This window comes from Elaeis guineensis, chromosome 16 (genome assembly GCF_000442705.2).
Source record: "Elaeis guineensis isolate ETL-2024a chromosome 16, EG11, whole genome shotgun sequence".
Taxonomy (NCBI): Eukaryota; Viridiplantae; Streptophyta; class Magnoliopsida; order Arecales; family Arecaceae; genus Elaeis; species Elaeis guineensis.
The window spans coordinates 31,656,391-31,682,964 of record NC_026008.2 but is presented as its reverse complement, the minus strand read 5'-3'; the positions used below and the strand labels follow the sequence as shown (position 1 = coordinate 31,682,964).

At 37.9% G+C, this 26,574-nt stretch overlaps 1 protein-coding gene across 1 annotated transcript in view; it reads left to right on the top strand.

Annotated features, from left to right (window-relative positions):
* LOC105059322 (plant UBX domain-containing protein 8) overlaps positions 1–26,194 on the top strand; it is a 33,401-nt gene extending 7,207 nt beyond the window's left edge. The window contains exons 6-11 of the mRNA XM_010942582.3: positions 14,958–15,210; positions 15,318–15,530; positions 15,609–15,740; positions 21,541–21,684; positions 21,821–21,877; positions 25,798–26,194. Of these exons, the coding sequence (XP_010940884.1) occupies positions 14,958–15,210; positions 15,318–15,530; positions 15,609–15,740; positions 21,541–21,684; positions 21,821–21,877; positions 25,798–25,905 (907 nt within the window). The 3' untranslated portion in view covers positions 25,906–26,194. The remainder of the gene's footprint in view (positions 1–14,957; positions 15,211–15,317; positions 15,531–15,608; positions 15,741–21,540; positions 21,685–21,820; positions 21,878–25,797) is intronic.
* The last annotated feature ends 380 nt before the right edge of the window (positions 26,195–26,574 follow it).

The following is a 26,574-nucleotide window of genomic DNA, read 5'->3' as shown; positions in this document are numbered from 1 at the left end:
ATACCAGGATTTTTGAGGACGGTCGTGCGCAGGAGTCAAGGGGGCAACTTCGGCTGTGAAAATTCTCTATACTTCCTTCATTCGAAACTCGAACTCGAAAGTAGGGGGACTGGTGTTGGGTATAGAATACCCCCAGCCAAAGTTTGTGTCAGGAGTGACCCTCCAGGGATTCTATCGATGTCCGACCTTCGCGACATCTTTTCGAACCTCTCCGACAGTCGAGCCTCTGCAACATTCTCAAGTTCTGCTGATGGATAAACTCCCACCAGTGTCGATCGGATTCTCCACGATGGACGGACTCCACCCAAGTTTCCACGGTGGTCGACCACCTTCTAGACTTCGTTCGGGCTCCTACGGGAGCCAAACTTCATCCCCAAACTCTGACTGCAGGTAGCCTTCATCCGGACTCCTTCCCCAAACTCCGACTGCAGGTAGTCTTCATCCGGACTCCTACGGGAGCCGGACTTCTTCTCCAAACTCCAGCTATAGGTAGTCTTCATTCGGAATCCTTCGAGAGCCAGACTTCCACCCTGAACTCTTGTTGCAGGCAGACCTCATCCGAACTCTTACAAAGACCGAACTCTGAACTTCTACCGCAAGCAATCTACTCCGAGCTTCTGCTACAAGCGGTCTACTTCAAATTTCTACTACGAGCGGTCCTCGTCGGATTTTCACTGTAAGCCTTCACCCGAGCTCCCATTGTGGATGAATTCCTTTCAGATTTCCATTGCAGGCAAGCTTCGATCGAGTTTCCTCGACAAATGGTCTCCATCCGAGATTCTACGGAGATCGGACTCCAACCGAACTCCTGTAGCGGATAGATTCCGGACGAACTCCTACAGCACACGGACTCCAGCAGCTGGACCCCTCCAGCGGATGAACCTCTGCACCATCCGACATCCACTGCCGGTCGATCCTTTGCCGAATTCTGCGTGAAACCGAACTTCATCTACGAAAAGCCTCTGGCCGAGCTCCTACAGCAAATGACCCTCGCCTGCAGTATTAATGCCCGAGGCACCCAACGGTAGAAGGCCCGCCAGCAACATCCGAGCTCCTCTCAGATGGATAGCTGCCTCTCTCCATCAGACACCTCAATCGGGCTTCGGCCGACAGGCCTGGACTCCCTGGCAGGCCAATAATAATGGCCACGACTCTGCTCCACTCCCTGTGACGGATTCCGCACGGCTTCACCACTCCCTGGCAAGCCATAGTAATGGCCATGACTTTGCTTCACTTCTTGCGATGGATTTCGCATGGCTCCACCACTCTCTGACAAGTCACGACAACGGACACTGCTCCACTCCTCGCAATGGGCTCCGCGTGGCAGGCCACGGTGATAGCCATGACTCCACTCCACCACTCTTCATACAAACTCCTCCTGGCCGAACGGTCCACTACCAGGCAGTTACAAATGTCGCCATCAGTCTGTTGCACCCTCCACCTATAAAAAGGGGACTCCAGATACATTATTCTCTAAGCTCTAATTTCTATTTCGAAACTCTGCTAAAATTTTCGTTCGAGCACTCCATTCTTGTTGAGGTAGAGAACTGACTTGAGCATCGGAGGGTCTTGTCGGAGCACCTCCAACTCTGGTTTAGACTTCTTTTGCAGTCCCGGTGGCGACCATGACTCCCCCGACTCCAACTTCTCCGATGCTGGCGGATTTTTGCACCAATAGATACTATGCTGAAATAGTTCAGTATGGAAAATTTTAAGAAAGGCTATCTTATGATGGCCAAGAAATTTTTCTTTCAAAAAGAGATTGTCCGACAACTCTTCAAGAGAGAGAGCGTATGAGTAGAGTTTCATATGCTTCGACAGTGGGTTCTATTATGTACGCCATGATATGTACAAAGATCAGATGTGGCATACTCTTTAGAGGTACTGAGTAGATACCAGTCTAATCCAGGAGAAAATCACTGAAAGGTCGTAAAGATCATTCTTAAGTATTTAAGAAATACTAAGGATCAGTGGCATATGTATGGTGAAACTGACTTAAAACTTGTGGGGTTCACCGACTCCAGCTTTCAGTCAGACCATGACAATAGTAAGAGTATGTCGGGTTATATTTTTATCCTAAATGGTGGAGTAATCAACTAAAAAAGTTTCAAGCAAAATATTATGACAGACTCTGTTTGCGAAGTAAAGTATATCGCAGCATCCGATGCTGCAAAGGAAGCTGTATGGTTGCAGAAGTTCATTGGCGAGCTCAAAATGGCACCCTCCATTGATGGCCCTATCTTATTATACTACGATAATACTAGAGCCATTGCTCAAGCCAAGGAGCTGAGATTCCATCAACATATCAAACATATTCTGCACGGTTATTTGATAGCCTATTTCGCAAGTGCACGAAATCGCTCAAGTAATATAATGATAAATAAGAGATCGTTCCCACGAGGACTGAGTTTAATTACCAAAAATGAATGCTAATTTACTAATATCTAAACGATCGAAACTGAATGAAGTGAAAATAAAATTAACTCTAAAGAACTCAATGAAAGCTGAATCAAAATTCGATTGAAAAGCACTAGGGTATATCTGATTTCACTTGGACCAATATCAATTCCAGCTATTCCGATTAATAATCCAAATTTAATTATTAATGCAAGGATAAATAATCTAAATTATTTAATAATCTCTCCGAGTCTTATTAAATATACTAATTAAAACCTATAATCTATCTTCCAATAGTAAAATAGATTTCAATTAGTTCAATAAGCACAGTGATTATTTCCAAGATCCCACAGGTCAAAATCTTCTGCTCCCGCTCCAATTATTATTCCGATATGTTTGTTATTAACTCCAATTTATAATCTTCCTTCCCAGTACCAATTATAAATCAAATCAATCAAGTACCAAAGATAATAATACTTAAAAGCATTAAGTGCAAATAACAAACAATTGCATTAACAAAGAAAATTAATACAAGATTCTGGAATTGAAATTTAAATCCAAGCTACATCAGGTACCCTAGCTAGAAATTTAGCTTTTCATCATATCAAAATCAAACCAAGTTTACTTGAATAAAACTCCAAAATCATCCTAACAATGAGTTCTAGAAAATAAATTCAAAGTAAACAAGAGAAAGAATTAAAACTCTGAAGGAATTGCAGAGCCGAATGAATCCTCTCTTCAAATCTTCCAGATACTCCAAACTTCCTTGCTTGATTTCTAGCTTTCAAAGATGATTCTCCTTCCTTCCCTGCTGGTGTTTTAGGATCCTTAAATAGGGCTAGGGCTAGGTTAAGGTGGTATTTTTTCCATGATTTTATTCTATATATCATTCTTTTTATTTAGTATAGAATCTCTCCTCCTTTGGATAGGCTTTAAGCAACCACCAGCCATCTACTCCTTATGCTGCCCAAAATTTTCTGATTTTATTATGATTTCCATAGTAAAAGAAGGAAAGGAGGCATGGTTAATTAGAGGAGAAGAATTTCTTCCTTTCTGGGTCCACAAAATCTGCAAAACAAGGTAAGGTTTCGGCTGCCCAAATCAAGTTTTTCAAGAATTAGTTTCAATCTTTCTCAGTTTGCTCCTTCATGCAGAATTAGTTTGGACTCTGATTTTCTTCCATTTAATTCTTTCCAAGATAGCTCTTTGCCACCCAAAATTAGTTGCCATATCAGATCTTTGTGCAAGAAACACTAAGAGAATCTGGGTGTATCGGGTGTTTCTGTTGTGTCCAACATTGTTACCAACTTCAACCTATTGTAGCCTACCTCATTTGGAATCAATTTAATTCTGTAATTATGTTCCTTTCTTGCTTCTCTCAAATTCTGTAGGATCTAATCTTGCTCAATTTGGGAGTCCTGTAGCTTACCTTTTAGGGTCCTCACACCAAAATATCTAGAATTTAGATTGGTTGACTAGATGGGAGAGATTAACTGCTTGATTTATTTTCTGCATCTCTAATTTCTTTTCTGGCTGATGATGCCAAAAAGGATAAGGTGTGGGGTCATTGATATTTGATTTGATTATTCTGCTTTGAGGTGGACTCTGATTTTGATGCAAGACCTGATGACTCCGGATGACAAACCCTGCTGAATCGGACTCAACCAATTTCACTTAATTTGACCTTTAAAAATGGTTAAGCCCAATTAGTGTGACCTGGCTCAATTACCTGCAATTGACATAAAACATATCAGGTTCTTAATTTATTTAGTTAATTATTATACAATTTATCAAAATCATTAAAAACTAATAATAATAATTACTATAAAATGCAATACATCAAATACCCCCAAACTTAAGTTTTTGGTTGTCCCCAAGCAAAAGAAAAGTCCAAATCAAAATGAAGAATCTCAAAAAAATTAATGCTAAAAACTTTATTTAACATTAATATACTCAAAATCCATCTAGACACAAAGGAGTAATACCCAAATGCCATGGCTTAACCACCTCAACCAAAATCGAAAGGCAAACCCACAAGCTAACTATTCAACTCATTCATACTCAAACAAAATTACGCACAATCAATAGCTACCTGCTTCCTTTAGATTTTAATAAAATAATTCGGTTCAAACATCCAATCCTGAATGCAAAATCCTATCAGCCCATCTCCAATAGTGCAAACAACGTACTCAAGAGATCAATAGGACTTTTTCGGGTAAAAAAAAAAAAAAAATGGAAAGCAAGCAACAAGAATGATGGTTATGGTCACATAAGTGAAATAAATTAACCACAATAAATCAGAGCATACTCAATTACTTATGCTTTACATCCTTCCTTTATTTGTTTTATTTTATATTTTTAGAACAGCCTATACACTTTGGCACTCTTCCTTAAGTCATCATTTGCCTTTTTACGTGAATACCGACATTGGTGATGAAGGCACCCGGTTACTCAGCAAGTCATATACTCAAAGTGCTTTGCATACTCATAATTCAAGTCACTGTTTGACGTAAAAGCAAACATGGGGCTCATGAATGCTCCTAGTTACTAGGCAACTTGAAACAGCGGAGTAGATTGTGCTTTTTTTTTTTTTTTTTTTTTTTTTTTTTTTTTTTTTTTTTGAAGGGAAGAAACTAAAATTCGTATGCTCTAACCATTATAATCAATTTATTCTCAAAAAATATGACAGTAATATGAGATAGGATGAAAGAAAATACAAGGGGTCAAAAAGGATATGCCAAAGGAATGCCTATATCATTTCTCCCAAGTAAATTGTCTACATTTATTGCAACAAAGCTACAAATAGATTGACGAAGCAAAGTAACTATCTCCTATACGAGATTTTATTTAAGTATTTACAAGTATAAAAACAGTCAATCCCTGAATTTGACTTCCAAATTTAAAGCTAAGATAGCCAAACACTAACACAAAATAAAATGTCCCCCTCTATATCCTTACAAGTGATCAATGAATCAACATTCAATTTTTTTTTTTTAAATTTTATAAAAAAATAAGATAAAGATGCAAAATAATGGCAATCCTATATTATTAACACGAAATGCTCATGCAAATGCACCCCCAAAATCTGAATTTGACATTGTGCTCAATAACAAGATCATCATCACAATACATATTATAGCAAGGCATTCTTAAAGGTTAGGGGTACTCCCCTTTGTAGCGTGCCTATGCGCTTGTGTGAGTTTGCAACTCGTCCTCAGTCATTTCATATCTCTTGTCTTCTTCAATGTGCCTACAAAAGTGAACAACGTCCATTCAAACCTTGAAAATATAGTGAGGATTAAAATTGACTCAAAAATAAAAAAAATTTTTGCTTAGGTTGCCTCCCAAGAAGCGCTAGTTTATAGTCGTTAGCTTGACTATCCCAATGCATTATATCAGTGCTATGGAAGTTTTTGGTTGCTCAAATCCTCCATCTATGTATTCCTTCAACCTTTGCCCATTGACTTTGAAGGTCCTATCACCACTCTTCAGCTCAACAGCTCCATGTGGAAAAACTTGTATAATCTCAAATGGACCTGACCACCAAGACCGGAGCTTGCCTGGAAATAGCTTTAGGCGAGAGTTATACAGCAACACCTTTTGTCCTGGTTGGAATTCACGCCTCACAATATGTTTGTCATGCCATCTTTTCGTTCTCTCCTTGTAAATTCTTGCATTTTCATATGCATGGAGGCGGAACTCATCAAGTTCATTAAGCTGTAATAACCTTTTCTCCCCAGCAGCTTCCATATTGAAATTTAGCAACCTAGTTGCCCAGTAAGCTCGATGCTCTAGCTCCACAGGTAAATGGCATGCTTTTCCATAAACTAGACGATACGGGGACATCCCAATTGGTGTTTTGAATGCTGTTCTATATGCCCATAACGCATCATCTAATTTTAGGGACCAGTCCTTTCTTGATGAGTTGACAGTAGTCTCCAATATTCTTTTAATTTCACGGTTGGAGATCTCTACTTGTCCACTTGTTTGAGGATGATATGGTGTTCCTACACGATGAGTAACACCATATTTTATCAATAGAGAATCCAAATAACGATTACAAAAATGCTTACCTCCATCCGTGATGATAGCTCTTGGAATACCAAAGTGTGTGAATATGTATTTCTTTAAGAACTTGAGCACACTCTTGGCATCATTAGAGGGAAGTGCTACTGCCTCAATCCATTTGGATACATAATCCACCGCCACCAGGATGTATTGATTTGAATGAGAAGGTGGAAAAGGCCCCATAAAATCTAATCCCCACACATCGAACAGTTCTACTTCAAGGATATTGGTTAGTGGCATTTCCTGTCTAAAAGAAATATTTTCAGTTCTTTGACATCGGTCACAAGAAGAAACAAAAGCAATAGCATCTTTAAACAGGTTAGGCCAATAAAAACCACACTGTAATACTTTAGCAGCTGTTTTGTTGGGTCAAAATGGCCTCCACACTCTAATGAATGGCAGTGTTTTAAAATATTTTTAATTTCATCATCAGGCACATATTTCTAATAAGCTGATCTGGACAATACTTATATAAATATGGATCCTCCCAAAAATAATATTTTGCATCATGTAAAAATTTCTTTTTTTGCTGGTAATTAAATTCCGAAGGAATAATATCACATGCCTTAAATTAACAATATCAGCATACCAGGGTGTACTAGATGTGAGTAATGCAATAATTGTTCATCAGGGAATGACTCATTAATGGTACCTCAGTGTTCTCAATTTCTTTACTTAACTCTAACCGAGACAAGTGATCTGCTACAAGATTTTCTGCTCCTTTCTTATCCCTAATCTCCAAGTCAAATTCCTGCAATAAGAGCACCCAACGAATTAGTCTCGGTTTCGCATCCTTCTTTTCAGGTAAATATTTAATTGCTGAGTGATCAGTATAAACTATTGTTTTTGCTCCTATAAGATATGGCCTAAATTTATCAAAAGCAAAAATAATAGCGAGCAACTCTTTTTCTGTGGTGGCATAGTTCAACTGTGCATTATTCAGTGTTCGACTCGCATAGTACACCACATGAAGTCTATTCTCCTTTCTTTGTCCCAAGACTGCTCCTATAGCATAGTCGCTTGCATCACACATGAGTTCAAATGGTAGATTCCAGTCAGGTGCAGTGATGATAGGAGCTAAGATTAATTCTCTCTTTAATCTGTTAAAAGCAACCAAACACTCATCAGTAATTTTAAAAGGCGCATCCTTGATCAATAAATTACAAAGAGGTTTGGTAATTTTAGAGAAGTCTTTTATAAATCTTCTATAGAAGCCAGCATGCCCTAAGAAACTCCTCACTCCTTTAACAGATGTTGGTGGTGGTAATTTTTCAATGACCTCCACCTTTGCTTTGTCTACTTCTATCCCTCTAGATGAAATCTTATGGCCTAAAACTACTCCTTCCTGCACCATAAAATGACATTTCTCCCAATTCAACACAAGATTAGTTTCTTCACAACGCTGTAGAACTTGGGAGAGGTTAGTCAAACACATATCAAAAGAAGGATCAAAAACTGAAAAATCATCCATAAAGATTTCAATGAATTTTTCAACCATATCAGAGAATATAGACATCATACATCTTTGAAAAGTTGCAGGTGCATTACATAACCCAAATGGCATTCTCCTATATGCAAATGTTCCATATGGACAAGTAAATATAGTTTTTTCTTGATCCTCAGGTACAATAGGAATTTGAAAATATCCTGAATAACCATCTAAAAAACAGTAGAAGGGATATCCGGACAATCTCTCAAGCATTTGATCAATAAAAGGCAAAGGAAAATGGTCCTTTCGTGTGGCTTTGTTTAACTTCCTATAATCAATACACACACGCCAACCAGTGACTGTTCTAGTGGGTATCAGCTCATTTTTATTATTTGTAATAACAGTCATCCCTCCTTTCTTAGGAACTACTTGAACAGGACTCACCCAACTACTATCAGAAATAGGGTAGATAATTCCTGCATCAAGTAACTTCATTACTTCAGCTCTAACTACTTCCTTCATATTAGGATTTAACCTACGTTGATGCTCAATTGAAGGTTTGTAGTTTTCTTCCATTAAAATTTTATGCATGCATATACTGGGACTAATTCCCTTAATATCATCAATAGACCAGCCTAATGCTCTCTTATGTTTTTTCAACACATGCAACAATTTTTTCTCTTGTTCAGTAGACAAATGAGCAGATATAATGACAGGAAAAATAGATGAGTCTCCCAAGAATGCATATCTTAAGTGAGAAGGGAGCTGCTTAAGCTCAAGCTTGGGGTTTGGCTTAGCCTCTACTGAATCCTGTATTTTCTCAATATCATTTAATACATCAACATGCTGTTTATTTTTAACACCATCAATCAAGTCATATTCAGAATTGTCAATTATTTCACTAACAAATTTATTAATCACATCTAATCTAAAACATTCATCATTCTCAAGAGGATATTTAGATGAATTAAGCACGTTAAAAATTACCTCTTCTTGTCCCACTCTTAAAGTAAGCTTACCCTCATGGACATCTATAAGTGCCTTGCCAGTTGCAAGGAATGGACGTCCCAATATCAAAGGAACATCTCTATCTTCCTCCATATCCAAGACAATAAAATCCACTGGGAAGATAAATTTGTCCACCTTGACTAATACATCCTCCACTATGCCTTTAGGATATGTCACCGATCGATCAGCTAGTTGTAATGAGACACTGGTCGGTTTCACATCCCCTAGTCCAAGCTTCCTGAAAACAGATAAAGGCATTAAGTTAAGGCTAGCACCTAAATCGCACAATGCTTTAGTAAATTCGATATTGCCAATATTGCATGGAATTGTAAAACTCCCTGGATCCTTTAATTTTGATGGCAACTTGTTCTGAATGATTGCACTGCACTCTTCGGTGAGCATGACTGTCTCATGGTCCTCTAGCCTTCTCTTTTTGGAAAGGATGTCCTTCAAGAATTTGGCATAGCTAGGCATCTGAGCTAATGCCTCTGCAAATGGAATATTTATGTGTAGTTTCTTGAAGACCTCCAAAAACTTCAGAAAGTTCTTGTCATCCTTACTTTGCTTAAGCCTTTGAGGAAAAGGAATTGGTGGATTGTAGGGCTTTACTGGCTCTTCCTTTTTCTCTTTTAGCTTCTCTTTGACCATAGTCTCTTCTTGAGTTTGTTCCTTTACTTGTTCTTTAACAGGCTCTTTCCCTTGTTGTTCCCCTAGTTGTTTTCCACTCCTCAAGGTAATTGTCTTCACATGCTCCTTCGGGTTCGTTTCAGTATTGCTAGGCAATGACCCTTGAGTTCTGTTAGCTACCATATTGGCCAACTGTCCCATTTGTATTTCCAAGTTTTTAATGGCAGCTTGCTGGTTTTGAAAGTTTGCCTTAGTCTCACCCATGAAATCAGTAGTGGCCTTAGTGAGTGTTGCAACCAATTCTTCCAGATTAGACTTCTTTTCTTGCTGTGGAAAACCAGGTGGTCCTCTATTCTGATAATTTTGTTGTTGCTGTTGATTTCCCCAGGAAAAATTTGGATGGTTCTTCCAGGCAGGCGTGTAGGTGTTTGAGTATGGATTGTTCTGTTGCCTTCCTTGGTTTGCCACATATTGCACTTGTTCTTGTACTGGAGGCATGAATGAGCTGTCAATCGGGCAATCTCGAGTAGCATGTTGCCCAGTACACATCTCACAGGTCTGCACACAAGTATTGACAGCATTAATAGACAAATGATCTAATTTTTTGAAAAGAGTGTCTACTTTTGCATTGAGTGCAGTAATAGCGTCTATCTCATGAACCCCAGCAGGTCTCCTCGCCATATTTCTCTCATTGGGCCATTGATAATTGTTGTTGGCCATTTCCTCCAAAAGATCATAGGCCTCATCAAGCGACTTCCCCATCAATGAACCTCCAGCAGCAGCATCAATATTAATTCTGGTATGGTTGTTCAGCCCATTGTAGAAGGTTTGCACAACCAACCATTTAGGCAGCCCGTGGTGTGGACACCTCCTAAGCAGATCCTTGAACCTTTCCCAGGCTTCATATAAGGTCTCCATGTCAAATTGCACAAAGGTTTGGATGTCAGTCCTCAACTTGGCAGTCTTAGCAGGTGGAAAGAATTTTGCCAAAAATTTTTGTGCTAAGTCATTCCAAGTGGTGATCGAGCCAGCAGGAAGAGACTGTAACCATGCTTTAGCCTTGTCTTTAAGTGAAAACGGGAACAATCTTAACCGAATTGCATCATCTGACACTCCATTATGCTTAAGGGTATCACATATCTCCAAAAAGTTTGCAATGTGCGCATTAGGGTCATCATTGGGCAATCCTCCAAACTGAACTGCTGTCTGGATCATTTGGATCAAAGCAGGCTTGATCTCAAAGTTGTTTGCTTGCACAGGTGGTCTTGTGATGCTAGATGAAGCTCCATTCACGGTAGGCATGGCATAATCCCGCAGTGCCCTGGGGTTTGCCTCTCTAGCAACCTCATTATTCCCTACTAGGATTACTTCTCTCCTTGGATCTTCAGCCATTTTGGATCTACTTTTGCCTCAGATTTCTTCCTTTCTCTGACTGCTTTAATGTTTTGTTTACAAGTGCGTTCAATTTCTTGACTTGAAATGGGATTTGATTCAATTCTTACTAGTCGACCCGATTCTCTTTTCCAAGTTGTAATTTTGAAAGATTATTATCTTTTTTTTTTTTTTTTTTTTTTTTTTTTTAAGAGAAGAGAGAAGAGGAAAGAGAGAGAAAAGAGTTCTAGAGATGAGTCCTAAGGAGTCCTAAATCTAGAGATGAAAGAGAAGAGTGTTTTAATTAGGTTTAAATTTTAATGGCAAACAAGTTAGCACAAAATGGACTTTCTATCCTAGGGTTAACCTAGATCTAGACAGCTCCTAACTGTTCCAAGATCGCCTTCAAGCACTCCAAGCCCAAAACTGACTAACTGTCTCGGCCAGGTAAGTGTAAGATGTGGGAGGTCCCCTGCTTGTTGCTTTCCTTAGACACCAACTGAGTTGGCCAGGTCAGACAACGGAACCAATTGAAAACCACCTTCTTAAACCACTTGCCTTAGACACCGAGCAATTAATCAATTCGAACCCGGTCTAACTTTAGGACTTTCTTGTCCTATTGAGCTCGAATATCCTAGGGCCAACGTTTAATTGATTTTAGATTAAGGTCTAGGTTATGCAGAATGAAGGATGTGGTTTTTGGGCTAAGGAAGGGTGATCAAATCCCCACCTTATCTGATTAATGGGTTAAGTGCCCTTAAAGTTAATTATGGAGATGCAATGCAAAGAAACAAGATGTCCAATCAAGTTTGATTTTTTTTTTTAATATTTTTGGTTATACTATATTAGTTAAGCGTTATGAAATGTCAGTAATTTTTTTTTTTTAAATATCTAAGAAATAAAATATCTAGATTACTAGTAAAGTCAACTATTCTTGATATTAAAGCACCATTCCCCGGCAACGGCGCCAAAAACTTGATAGCCTATTTCGCAAGTGCACGAAATCGCTCAAGTAATATAATGATAAATAAGAGATCGTTCCCACGAGGACTGAGTTTAATTACAAAAAATGAACGCTGATTTTACTAATATCTAAACGATCGAAACTGAATGATAATGAAAAATAAAATTAACTCTAAAGAACTCAATGAAAGCTGAATCAAAATTCGATTGATAAAGCACTAGGGTATATCTGATTTCACTTGGACCAATTATCAATTCCAGCTATTCCGATTAATAATCTAAATTTAATTATTAATGCAAGGATAAATAATCTTAAATTATTTAATAATCTCTCCCGAGTCTTATTAAATATACTAATTAAAACCTATAATCTATCTTCCAATAGTAAAATAGATTTCAATTAGTTCAACAAGCACAGTGATTATTTTCAAGATCCCACAGGTCAAATCTTCTGCTCCCGCTCCAATTATTATTCCTATGATGTTTGTTATTAACTCCAATTTATAATCTTCCTTCCCAGTACCAATTATAAATCGAAATCAATCAAGTACCAAAGATAATAATACTTAAAAGCATTAAGCACAAATAACAAACAATTGCATTAACAAAGAAAATTAATACAAGATTCTGGAATTGAAATTTAATTCAAGCTACATCAGGTACCCTAGCTAGAAATTTAGCTTTTCATCATAACAAAATCAAACTCAAGTTTACTTGAATAAAACTCCAAAATCATCCTAACAATGAGTTCTAGAAAATAAATTCAAAGTAAACAAGAGAAAGAAAAAACTCTGAAGGAATTGCAGAGCCGAATGAATCTTCTCTTCAAATCTTCCAGATACTCCAAACTCTCCTTGCTTGATTTCTAGCTTTCAAAGATGATTCTCCTTCCTTCCTGCTGGTGTTTTAGGATCCTTAAATAGGGCTAGGGCTAGGGTTAAGGTGGTATTTTTCTCATGATTTTATTCTATATATCATTCTTTTTATTTAGTATAGAATCTCTCCTCCTTTGGATAGGCTTTAAGCAATCACCAGCCATCTACTCCTTATGCTGCCCAAATTTTCTGATTTTATTATGATTTCCATAGTAAAAGAAGGAAAGGAGGCATGGTTAATTAGAGGAGAAGAATTTCTTCCTTTCTGGGTCCACAAAATCTGCAAAACAAGGTAAGGTTTCGACTGCCCAAATCAAGTTTTTCAAGAATTAGTTTCAATTCTTTCTCAGTTTGCTCCTCATGCAGAATTAGTTTGGACTCTGATTTTCTTCCATTTAATTCTTTCCAAGATAGCTCTTTGCCACTCAAAATTGGTTGCCATATCAGATCTTTGTGCCAAGAAACACTAAGAAGAATCTGGGTGTATCGGGTATTTCTTGTTGTGTCCAACATTGTTACCAACTTCAACCTATTGTAGCTACCTCATTTGGAATCCAAGTTCAATTCTGTAAATTATGTTCCTTTCTTGCTTCTCTCAAAATTCTGTAGGATCTAATCTTGCTCGATTTGGAGTCCTGTAGCTTACCTTTTAGGGGTCCTCACACCAAAATATCTAGAATTTAGATTGGTTGACTAGATGGGAGAGATTAACTGCTTGATTTATTTTCTGCATCTCTAATTTCTTTTCTGGCTGATGATGCCAAAAAGGATAAGGTGTGGGGTCCATTGATATCTTGATTTGATTATTCTGCTTTGAGGTGGACTCTGATTTTGATGCAAGACCTGATGACTCCGGATGACAAACCCTGCTGAATCGGACTCAACCAATTTCACTTAATTTGACCTTTAAAACATGGTTAAGCCCAATTAGGTGTGACCTGGCTCAATTACCTGCAATTGACATAAAACATATCAGGTTCTTATATTTATTTAGTTAATTATTATACCAATTTTATCAAAATCATTAAAAACTAATAATAATAATTACTATAAAAATGCAATACATCACACCACCGCATACATGCAGTACCATGTTGCGCTGGTAAAGGTACCGGTACTGCTCCATGTGTTACATCACTTCATTTTTAAGGTGCTGCCACCAAGTGGCTTTCTATGTGTTGGTACAATATGGTGCTATGCCGGTCTGTTTTGTACACATAAGTTATTGGTACCAATACCTGAGTCTTTGGTTACAACTGTTCATGGGATCTCAAACATGCATCAAATCGGTCATCGGGATTAGACATGTGTGAATAAAATTCTCTGCCCTCCTAATTAATCATGGGCATTGCATGTGCTTTGAATGTTGTCTGTCCATGTCTGTCCACCAAATACTCTTTTCCATTTAATAATTGTTTCCCGAGTCAGTCATATATGGTAACCCAGCTTAGCAATGGTATATTTATTGATGCGAACATGGTCGGTGATGAAATTTCATCCCTAATTAGTCATTTCATTACAGTGATGGTAAATATAAATTAATGAGAATCTGTTAAGCATAAACCAAATGTGGTCTTGCAGATAGACTATATCAAAATTCTATCCAGTATGCTGGTCTTGGTTGGTTTACCCTGATATTATTTTAAGAAATTGAAAAATAAATATATGTATTTTAGTCTTCTTGGGGTTCAATTACATCCATCAATCATTTAGTGGATTTTTTGCTTTCTGACTGTTCTGGGTTGCTTAAGGCATATAATTGTTTTAGTATAAGGAAAACACTCCTTGCTTAGCATTCTTGTTCAAAACCTTGATCAACTTTGGGTTCATTCTTGATTTGGACTCAAAGTGAGTTTACATGACTCATTCGGTCCTCCATTTGGCATTTCCCTCATTGTATCAATGCTTTTCAACATAATACTTAATGATACCCTCTGTAGAGATTGAGTTGGTGGGAGCTGCTGATTGGTGAGCCCAGTGATTCAGATGGCAGCACTGGTGTCGTTCTATTATGTTATGAACTTTCCGGTGAAGAAATGCTTAAAACTGGGATAGTTTCAAATGCTTGTGCATGGAAATAACATTCTAGGAATTTAGTCATGAGCCATATGTGTAATTCATTTTTTTTTGTTTTTGTTATTGGAGGGTAAATATGTATAGATCCTGTAAACGGATTTCTAACTGTAAATTGCTGATGTGTTTCTTTTCTCTTACTGAAGGCAAGGATTTGCTTCAGGGAAGTCTGGAACTTCAAATCAATTACAATCAGAGGAAGGCAACACATTTGTCCAAGAGGAAACAGAAGATGTAGAGGAGCAACCTTTAGTGAGGCACCGTTCTGGATGCCCTTCTTCTGGAAATGCAGAATTAGCAGAATCTGGACAAGTGGTCTATAGTCCTCCGACAAGTCCTCAGCAGAATAATATCAGCAGTCGTCCTTCGTATAATGGAAACACCTTCCAGTCAGATGAGGTACCATATGCTATTATGGAAAGTTGGTCATTTAGTGACTCCTGTGTGAATAGGGTTAGTTCACTCTTTTTTCCTTTAATTTGTTTGTCTGTCTTATTTTGAATAAGTGGGGTGGCATATCCTCTGAAGAGCATGATGAAGCCGTCATGCTCGAGGCTGCAATGTTTGGTGGCGTTCCAGAAGGAACATCATATCATTTTGCATACCAACCTCATCAAGTCATGCAAACTGGTTCAGATCAAAGCCCAACTTTCTATCCACGTATACCTCATCCACCATCACCATCACTGATGGAACAACGCTTGTTGAGGGAGCAACAGGTTTGACATGTTTTGTTGATAACAAATGATGGTTGCTATGGTTCTTTGACATTTTTGATGGCTTGCTTAATTTTGCAGGATGACGAGTATCTTGCATCGTTGCAAGCAGATCAAGAAAAAGAGTTGAAGGCCAAGCAGGAAGCTGAACTTCGGCATTTAGAGGAAGCTGCTGCCAGAGAAGCTGCCTTTGAAAAGCAAAAACAGGAAGAGGTAATATGCTTGTGAAAGTACCATGACCTGAAATAATTAATTCAAGATCTTTTACATTTTCAGAAATTTTTTTCTTAGAACTAAAACAACTTCTTTTACACACTGCCAGATGCAAATGGATAATTGCTATTTTCAAACATCTCAATTTTATACTATGGTGATTGATTTCTTTGGGTGCCTTTGAAATACATTATTGCGTTCTCTGTCATTTGCATAAGCCCCCCTTTTTTTTGATGTGACTCTGGATTTTTCAGCGGCTGCTAACAGCAATCAAACTATTCTGAAGTACCTTCAATATATATTAGAAAACTGTTGATGAAAAAATCAAGGCTAAATTTGTTTTCTGAAACAGTTGCAAACATTGCATATTATCAAATGGAGATCGCAAATGGTCATTTGAAGAGTCTTGCATGTTAAATGAAAATCTCATTGTTTTTGCATGTACCTTTGCTCTGGTTGTACTAATTTCAGCTGCAAGAGGAATTTTTTTTTTATAACTTAGAAACTATCTAACTGAACTTCCCTGCCAAAAACAAAACTATCGTAATGCTAAGGGACATAATATCATTGATAGTGTGGTACCCTGAATATGCACAATGATTATGGTAGGCAGCCCAGAAAATTGGTGATAGTTATTTGCTTTATTTTTTTAAGGAGCGGCACTCATATGAGTAATTCTAGATCTCTTTATTTATCTGTTATAGAGTCTCAGTCTTGCATTTAGTTTCTAGTTTTAGAAAGGAATCAGAAACCTGTCTCTTTAATTGTTTAGATAATACTGATATTGATTTATGTTCTGAGAAAAATTCAAGTTTTCCCCTTTTTTTCTTTAATCTTGGCTTCATTTTCTTTAAAGGGAGGTCAGGGGAAAAATGAGAAGGGACGAGAGGAATTAGTGAAAGAATTTTGAGGGAGAGAGAAAAGAGGATTAGGGAGATCCAAGAAGTGGTTGATAACCGTTCTTTTATCTGTGAATGTTTAATTGATTTTATGCATTTGAACAGAATGTTGTATGATTAAATGGTATAAGAAACTTGTATATGGTTTTGAAATGGTGGTACGTGTTATAAAGGATTTGAACCATAAACTGATAAACATAGTGAAGTAAACTGTCAAGGATAGCGGCATTACTAGTTGAGAGCTATTGAGTATTACTACTATTTTTATTATCAAACCTATGTTTACATTAGAGATAACGTGTACGAGTGCTATAGAAGTACAAAATGATGGAGTAGGAAAAAGTGTTCTGTAAGGAAATAAGCGAGTTTGGATTTTTGATGATCCAAGAATACAGTGTAAAAGAACTTAAATTTGAAAGGAGAAAACAAAAAGAAACCTCAAAAGGAAAAAAAGGGAAACACACGCACGCACATAGAGAGGGAGAGAGAAGAGAGGGGGGGGGCGCTATGTAGGGGTTCACATATTGCTGACCATTCAGAGGGAGGAACGACTCCCTTCATTGATGGGCCATGAAATGGATTGCTTACCATGAAAAATTCCTTGGGAGGTTGTATGTAAGATATAAGCTGTTTTTGTTCTTGTTAGCGTATTTGTGTGCATGGAAGAGTTTAGGTTATAGTGAAGAAAGCAAAAATGGGTAAAAACAATATCTAATTGTTACATTAAATTAGCTAGAATAATAAATGTAATTTAAAAATTAGAAGAAAATTAGTGTATCAAACAGTTGACATAAAAAGCTTACGATTCAATTCGAATTTGTGACTTAACCAGTTAAGCATATCTAAACAGAATGAAATGTTTGTGTGGCTGTTTAAATGGCCAAGCAGACTAGATGGCTGCCTAGTGCTTAATTGGTTAATGCTGTAGTCTACTTAACTATTTAAACATCTACTTAAATGCTTAAACGGCTTGTCACTATATAGTTTAAAGGGTGCTTTTGTATGCCTTGGGTAAGAGGCAAAGAGGCAGATGGACGGGTGGGAGAGGAGAGAGAAAAGGATAGAAGATGAAGGCTATATCTATATCATATATAATTTGTTCCTTCTACGAACCGTGTCTCCTATTTCAACCATATCTCAAGACTCAAGTTGCTTAGATTTTTTTTAATTTATAAATAATTTTCTTGTCAACTTGCCTCCTAAGTGCTATGTCAGATTCTCTTATATCTCAAGGTTGAGTTTATTAGGAACTTAGTCCAAATTTATGGTTGGTTGGTGGGATGTTGAGAACCAGTTATAAAATATTGCTACAAGCCTACAACTTCATGGGAATCTCTTAACCTATAAAGTTGAATCTCTAGAGATAGGGAAGTGATGTATGTTGACTGATTGAATCCACAAAGTTTAGAACCTGCAATTAGTTTGGATCTTTTTTTTTAATCCCAATAATTTGATTTAGATTTTGCTTAGGAGACTGCATGGGCAATGATGTAGTGTTGAAAGGTGAATTATGAAGACTAGGGTTAAAAGTAACAATCAAAAAGTGAAACAGAGAGAATTAGAGGTAGCTAATAAAAACCAAGATTTTATTAAGCTTTTATACATAATAAACTTATGCCACTAAATCCCCTTTTGGAATCATAAACAGGCTTGATACAAATATCCATACCCTAGGCTTCTCTATGATCATGTGTCTGCAAATTAGAGAGAGGTCACTGGAACATTAGAAGAGGAAGGGCATCCAACTAGATGGATGGAGCTGCAACTTCCTTTATCTCTTTTCCTTATCCATTTTCGTTCTTTCCTCTCTCTCTCTCTCTCTCTCTCTCTTCCTTCATATTTGTCACTTTTACCTTTTTTGTCTTCATCACAATCTAACTACTAACTACTACTCTCTTGTGTGTAAAATGAGTTGGAGACATCAGATGCCCCCATTTTCTCCTCTGCTGAAGGTAGATCAAACTCTTCCAACTGCCTTTGTAGGATGATTCAGACAAGTTGTATCCGCTATGCCTTAAAATACAGAAAGGACCACAATGAAGATCTATATCAATAGTTGAAATCAAAAGATACCTAAGGACCCACTTAATGCCTAAACAGAATCTTTGTAAAATAAACCCTAGGATAAAAAATGTCCCCAGAAACTCAAATAAACAACAAAATAACTGGAGGGCAAAACCTTAAATTAAACAGGGCATTTTGCAGGTATACCCTCCAAAATATCTGAAATTTCATGATGCTGTTCCAAAAAAAAAAAAAAAAAACCTATTTACACGTATATTCTCGCAAATGTTCTCCTTGCATGCGTATCCTTATCATCAGGTGCTATTTAGAAACATCAGAGACAATCTCTTCAAAATGAAACACAAATGACCTTGAATGAACATCTTCTTCATCTCCACATTTGCTGACCCTTCTGCCTCTTTTGTCTCTGCATGGTTTGCTGTCAATCATATCATCTGTTTTCTTGCCTTTGCCTATTTCTTTTCAAATGGAGAGGCCATTCTTGAGCCATCCAAATTTGGCCTCACAAGGGCTGGGTCGATGGCTTTCCATTAGCGCTTCTCCTCCATCATGTCTTCCTATTAACTACAGCCTTCCTCCTCTTTTAGAATAGGATAGATGAGCCAAAGTGAAACGACAAAGTAGTTAAAGTAAACCCACGCACTTCTTCTGATGATCACCCAAACAATCCTGACCTAGGACCTTGCCACTGAGCTCACCCTTGTTGATGCCAAGCTCAATATGCTCTTCGGCAAGATGCTTGAACTTCAACATGCCACTGATTTCTTCTCCTGCACCTATATCCACACTTCAGACTATGCTATCACCACTGCCTCCTTGACCTCCTTAACCCCTTCTTTGCCACCCTCCTTGTTGCCTAACACAGCCTCCACAATAGCATCATACTCTTCTCCTTCAACCTCCATTCCACCCATGTCCACACCCTCCATACCACTTCAAGGCCCTCAACCTTGCCACTTGCCCTAGCTCCTTCACCATCTAGTCCTACCACCTCATGGCACTCTTCCTTTGGCTTGACTTTGTCCATGTTGCTCTCCTCTCTATTCCTTCTCCACTCCTTTCTCTACTCCCTTCCCCTCCATCAGTTACCACTCCATTGCCCTCCCTTCACCCTTGCCTAGAAGAATCCCCACCATAATTTAATGGATTTAATCAACTAGATCAAGCATTACATTTGCTTGATCATTCAAGTGCTCGTTGGCCACCACCAGTGACCTTGGAGGAAAGGAGAAGCAACAGAAAACCTTGAACAAGGCCATGAGGGCTTATCTCAAGGAGCCTTTAATCCTATTCCTTTAGATCCGTCTCCTTCTCTGAATATGATGGTCATGCTTGCAACCATAATGGAGGTTCCAAGGGAGGCCATGGCCATGCCTTGTGCTAGGAAGCAATGGTACATGGATATTGGGATGGTGGTTGTGTTGTGTCCAATATGGTCTACACCAAGGAGGCGTCCTAGGAGCTATGGAAGTAGTAGATAGATAAGGATTGTGCCCCCATGAACAGGATGTTATGAGAGTGTGACCCAAAAGGAGGATAGAATAGTCACTTTGAATATTTATTATTTTTAATCCAATTAGAGCTTATGTAAAATATCATTGTCTAACAGATCGTAATAGCAGGGTATACTTTCCAAAGGAATGCACCTGGGAGGATTACCTGAAAATAGTGTTTTGGGGAGGGTATGCATGGAAATTTGGATTTTTAAAGGGTATATCTGCAAAAAGAAATCCAATTAAAAGTTGATAAACCTAAGTTCCGACTCCTTCCTCGAATATGATGGTGCTAATGCTTGCAATCATAATGGAGGGTCTGAAGAAGGCCATGACTTATGGCTTGTGCTGGGAAGCAACAGTAGATGGATATCAGGGTGGTGGTCGTGTCCAACATGGTCTACACAAAGGAGGTGGCGTAGGAGCGATGGAGGTAGTAGATGGAGAAAGTTGCACGGCCATAAACAGGACATTGTGGGAGTGTGACCTGATAGGAGGGTAGAATAGTCACTTTGAATTTTTAATTATTTTTAATCCAATTAGGGCTTATCAAAAATAACATTATTTAGCAGGTTGTGATAGCAGGATAGACTTGCAAAAAGAAGCATCTGGGAGGATTACTTGTAAATAGTTTTTTCGGGAGGGCATCCATGCAATTTTGGACTTTTGAAGGGTATACCTGCAAAAAATCCAATCAACAGTTGATAAACCTAAGACCCCGAATAATACTAGGCTATATCAGATACTTTGATTTTTTCTGTTCAAATCTCCTCGAGTTCTTTTTCGTGACTTCTTCTATCCTCAGTTTTATTGCTGTACTGTCCTATGATCAATGTGGACATAGGGTCTTTCTCATGATGCAGCAGCCAGAAGGCTAATTTTGTAAGGTTCAACCTTGCATTGTGAAACTGCTTGACCCATCATGAATTAGGAATGGACCTTCTGAAAGTTGACATTGTTGCTGAGCATCTTCGTATAATTTGGGGTCATTTATTTAACAATATAACTATTATCTTGTTACTTTTCATTATTTTGAAGGCCTTAGCAAATTCATTTATGGGAACTACATTAACATGCATTTTGGATGCTGTGTTGACTTATAAATTTGAATTAAGCTCACCGAACAGGTTTGCCCATTCTTCATTGTATCTCCTCAAAGGCATCTTCATGCTGGACATACTACTAAAACATTGCTAGTATATAGAACAGAATTTGCCTCAGGATATTGGTTTTCTGAATTGTATTTTTAACATTCAAAATGATCAAACCGTCTTAGCAGGATGATGTTTCCTGATTTAAAAAATGTTACCTTTTGTGTCAGCATTTGTTGTCTTATAGAATTTGAGTTATATAATTTCATCTAAATTGTGTGTTGACTTACAGGAATTTGAGAGGAAACTTGCTGCAAAAGAAGCTTCCCTTCCACAAGAACCTTCTCCAGAAGATGAAAATGCTGTGACACTTCTTGTCCGCATGCCTGATGGCAGTCGCCGTGGACGTCGCTTTCTGAAATCTGACAAGCTTCAGGTAAATCTTATTTAATGGTCATGATTTATAGATTATATTTCCTCCCCCCCACCCCACCCCCTTTTCTCTATCATGTGGCCTCACTTGCTCTCTTCCTGTCTCTCTCCTTGATTGTTACTGCTGGCTTTTGTTGCAGTTCGTTCTTGATTATATAGATCTTGGAAGGGTGGTTAAGCCTGGCACCTACAGATTGGTAATTCTTCTGTCCATCTGCTTTGTTTTCTGCTGTCCTATCATATTTTAATACACAATAGTATTGTGGTCATACTTTAATATCTAATGGTGGTCTTTCTGATCAGGAGTAGCTTATATGCCTTTGAAATTCTTGATTGGAATGTTCTTATCTTATCAGTCTTGTTTCAAGGAAAGCAATCTGATTGATACATTAACTTGAATTTAATTGTTAATCTGCAATTTTATATAGGGTTTCATGACATGAAGATACCTTGTGTTGCTATTTACTATCAAAATCTGGTAGTTCAACCAATTCATTATTCATTTACTTTTTCAATGGTCTAAAAAAGAAAAAATATATCCATCAAATTGCTTTAATTTCAGTAGTTCAGTATTCATTTATGTCAGGGATGGTGTGAAAAGATGAAAGGATCATGATGCAAGTAATGCATAAACATGTTCTAGGAGTTACTCCTATGATGCGCCTGATGTCATTCTGAAAGTTGGTAGTACTTCAGTCCATTAGAGTATGGATGGCCTTATGGGGGCAACAATGAAATGATTTAAAACTGGTATAGCCAAAAATGTAATAAGCATAATCCGTAACTGCAGATTCAGCCCTGATTACTGCAAAAAAATCTATGCAACTTCTGTCATATATCCATATGTTAGGCATAGGTATATAGGAAAATCTCCAATAACTTTTTGTTTAAAAACAGATCTTTGATTTTGGTTGTTGTGGAGTCACCACTTCCATCATCGTGCAGGTTATTAAAATAATATATTCAAGTGTATTTGGTCAACTCATTGGTTATGTGACCAACTTAGAACATATAATAAGAGGAAGCAAATGTTGGTCATATATAAAATAGAACAAATTTGAGAAATCAAGTAGCCAAGATTTTGAGAAGATGGTCTCATCATCTTCCCAAGGTTTTCACAAGTAGCCACCAAGGTGCCTAGGCTGTTCCAGCTAGGCACTTGGATAACCCAACTACCTAAGACCTTGTGTGTTCTAGGCCTTCAAGGAAGGTAGATTGGCATCTAGGTGGGCAACTAGATGCCTCGGAACCGCCTTTATCTTTAGCAGGTTTGTTGTTCTTCAGTTTATTGAATGTACTAACCTTGTCAAATAATTATCTCTTCAAATAAAAGATGTATTTACCTAAAGAGGTGGAGGTTGAGTATATTTATGGTGTGTTCCCTTGGATACTAGTTTATGTTTGATAATTTTCCAAGACACTTTAAATACTTAAAGTCAGTGGAAAAATTATTTCACTCAATGTTTGCCGTATGGACCCGTACCATCCTGTCTTGGTTTGGTATGGAGATTCTGAGATCATGTTTGGTATCTGAACTGAACTGGTCTATACCAGTCTGAACTGAGCAAAACTGCACTGTATTGCACAGTATCGAACTATCGATCCATTTTGCCTGATTACAGGTGGTATCGTGGTGGGTACTGGGAGTAAGAAAAGTGTTGGAAGCAAGGTTCACAAAACTAGTGATGAGAATCTTAACCATATGTTATCGATTCGGTATGATATGATCAGGTACAGTATGATATGTATCCCATGCTGAGACAGTCTTCCATTACTTCTCACTTCCAGTCATGGTGCTGTCAGAAATTGGACAATACGAGTTGGTACTGGGTGATGCAGGTCGGTACCCAATGGTATAGGGTGGTTCCGCTCGTTTTAGACTGGTAAGGACCAGTCCGGCTCATATATTGAACTGAATCCTAATACCATGTTGGTATGTTACTAGAACGGTATGGTTCAGTCAGTATGGGTTGGTACACAGTTTTGGTTTGAATCTTGTCTTAGTACAGGATGCATACGATACCCAACCATACCGTATTGAACTGGTAATGTACCTATATAGTTCTTTGTAGGCCTTGATTTCATTATTACATTACTTGAGAAGTTAGCAATCTTTAATGGGGTCAATACCTAGGATTCCCTAGGCAATTCAACGGCAGACATTTTTGATGCTGATTATTGGTGGGAGATATTTTATGACTTTCTTAAATTTTAATAGCGGAAAGAAGATATTAGCACAAGTGCTGTAGCAGATTATCACCGTTTCTTGCTATGGTTTTGTGAGTAGAGCGTTGCTTGTGATCTATGTTGTCCTACATGTGGAAGACTTTTATGTGGAAGACCTTTACACATTATATTAAGGTAGTCAATGTTGTAAACTACTATAAATTTCTTTGGATACTACCATGAGAGACTGCTTTAGCTTTTCCTTTCATTAGCATTCATAGCATCCTTTTGGAGAATCAAGTTCAAGTGTATGCTTGAATGTCTACTATGGTGATAAGTGATACTGGTGTCAACAACCTTACTGTTAGTGGATTTGATAAAGGTGAGATGACATTTGAGAGGTGTAAATTGAGAGGTTTATCAAACGTGATTCTATGTTTTCATATCAGTGAGAAGACATTTTATTCATTCTTGAACAAATCAGAGACAAACTTTGGCAGCAGTCTATGTTTTTATTTGGGTTAGAAATGTGGCTTCAAAGATCGCAAAGAGAGGCCACTCATTGATATAGCAAGAGAGCTAACTGATACCTAGTATTAATTGGAGATTCAAAATGATTTGACTTACTGAGAATATATGAAGAGGAAAAGAGGGAGTATGTTGATTACAGTAAAGAATGGGTGGTACTTTAGTTCTTTAGAATTTAGAACAGCAAGAGCATGAAAAAGTAAATTCAGTCAGTAGAGAGGAGTCCTTTAACAGGTCAATAAGATCAAAAGATACAGGACAGAAACCATATGGCTTTGCAAAGTTTAGCCTTATTTTAGGAAGTGAGAGATTACTGTAGGATTAGCTTTGCTAAAATGAACCAGAACTCAAGTTGAATGAGTGGGGGTTAACATGTATCATGAACTATGAAAATATTGTTCTAAAAAGGGTAATATACAAAGGCAGTGGGAGAATTGAAAATTAGCATTGATCATGAACCAGTGCTGATGGAGAGGAAGGAACATGGAAGAAAAGATGAAAACAAACTGAATTTTGATGGTGAGAGGTGTATGGTTGGACTTGCACAAGATACTTTAGTTTGGGTATTGCTTCTATAAGACCATATTCGTTCTTTCAAGATTATACCTTTTAATAATCATAAATAGAACTAACTAAAAAAGAAATGAGGAAAAGAAGAGTGAAAATTAAACCAAGGTTTGGATGATAAAGGTGCCTTTTAGGTAAGGCTTTTCCTAAAACAATTGGCTAAAAGAATTTTTATGGTGATCAAGGGGATAGATAATTGCTGGAAAATCTGGGTAGCAGCCTATCATCATCAAGAATTGATGCAAGATTCATTCCATAGTTTAACCGGTACTTTGCTGCAGATGGCTAACCCATTTTGACCCTACACAGTTTGTGTATTTTGTGCGTTCTTTAATGGAGATACTTGGTATATCTGATGGTGCATCTGAAGGTTTCTGATGGAGGTACTTGTGTATTTTGTGCTTTTAATTAATGTCTTGGAGTTGGTTGCAGTTCCTTGTATACGACAATTCCTTGGTCCTTGTTCCCTTCTCTTCTACACCTTCCTAGTCTTCAGAGAAACTTTGAGTGTTTTCTCCTTGGTTTCATGTGCTCAGATTACATAACCAATAGACTAGATCACCACTTGCCTGCCAGCCTTTGGTACGATGACTGCTCCTCGTGCCAAGTTTCCTTGTTCCGTTTTTGTCAAAAAAAAAAAATGTTTTCCTTGTTCCAAAGTCTGGCAGTCGTTAATCCTTTTAGACTGTTATGGATAATAGCTAAGGCCCTATTGTTTGTCAATCATAATACAAAGAAATTATAATGAACTTCTATCTGTGCATCATATGATGTCTTTAAAACTTCGATTTATTTGGCTGTCGGTAACCTATGAAGTAAGTCGTCCTCATGCTGTCACTTTGTTTGGATATGACAGGTGAGGCCATACCCACGGCGTGCATTCTCTGATGGAGAAAGTGAGCTATCACTTGGTGAACTGGGCCTGACCAGCAAGCAAGAAGCATTGTTCTTAGAGTTAATCTAGAAGTGTTACCTGAGAAAGGCGTAGTGGCATGCAAAAGTAGTTAAACATACCATCTGAAACTTGGTGTTGTTGTTGGTTGAAATGCCCGAAAGTACTACAAACCAAAAGAAGATACTCATTGGAAGACTCCGGGGTTCAAAGGGTTGAACTGAGTGCTCAATTAGCTTTGTGTCTGTTTTTATTGTCTGAATGGTAACTGTCATGTATATATGCAGATAACTCATACCAAAGCAGATAAGATGATCCATGTTTGCTACATCAGAAAGAAAAAGAATGCATCATTTTGTCATCTTTTACTGGCACTTAAAAGAAATGGTGATTCAGTTGTGCTCAAGGATTTCTCTCTTGGAAGAGGGGATCGCAGAGGCTGGAAGCCATGCATCAAATAATCTGTAGTCTGGTCAGCAAGCATCTAGCTCATGGGCTATGGACGCCCTCTAGCATGAGTTGAACGCTGGCTGCTGCTTATGACACCGCGTGAAACTGGAGGTACTTCCTGTGGTAGATATCTTACCCACCAAATGCAACCAGTAGATAGGAGAAAAAAGGTATAAATTGGAGTCGTGATGCTTCCGGTGGGCATGCTGAAAGTGGATTTATGATGAGGCGCAATAGAACTTTTCTTCTAGTTTCTTTAATAAGCTAAAAGCAGCCATCCCAAGGTCCAAT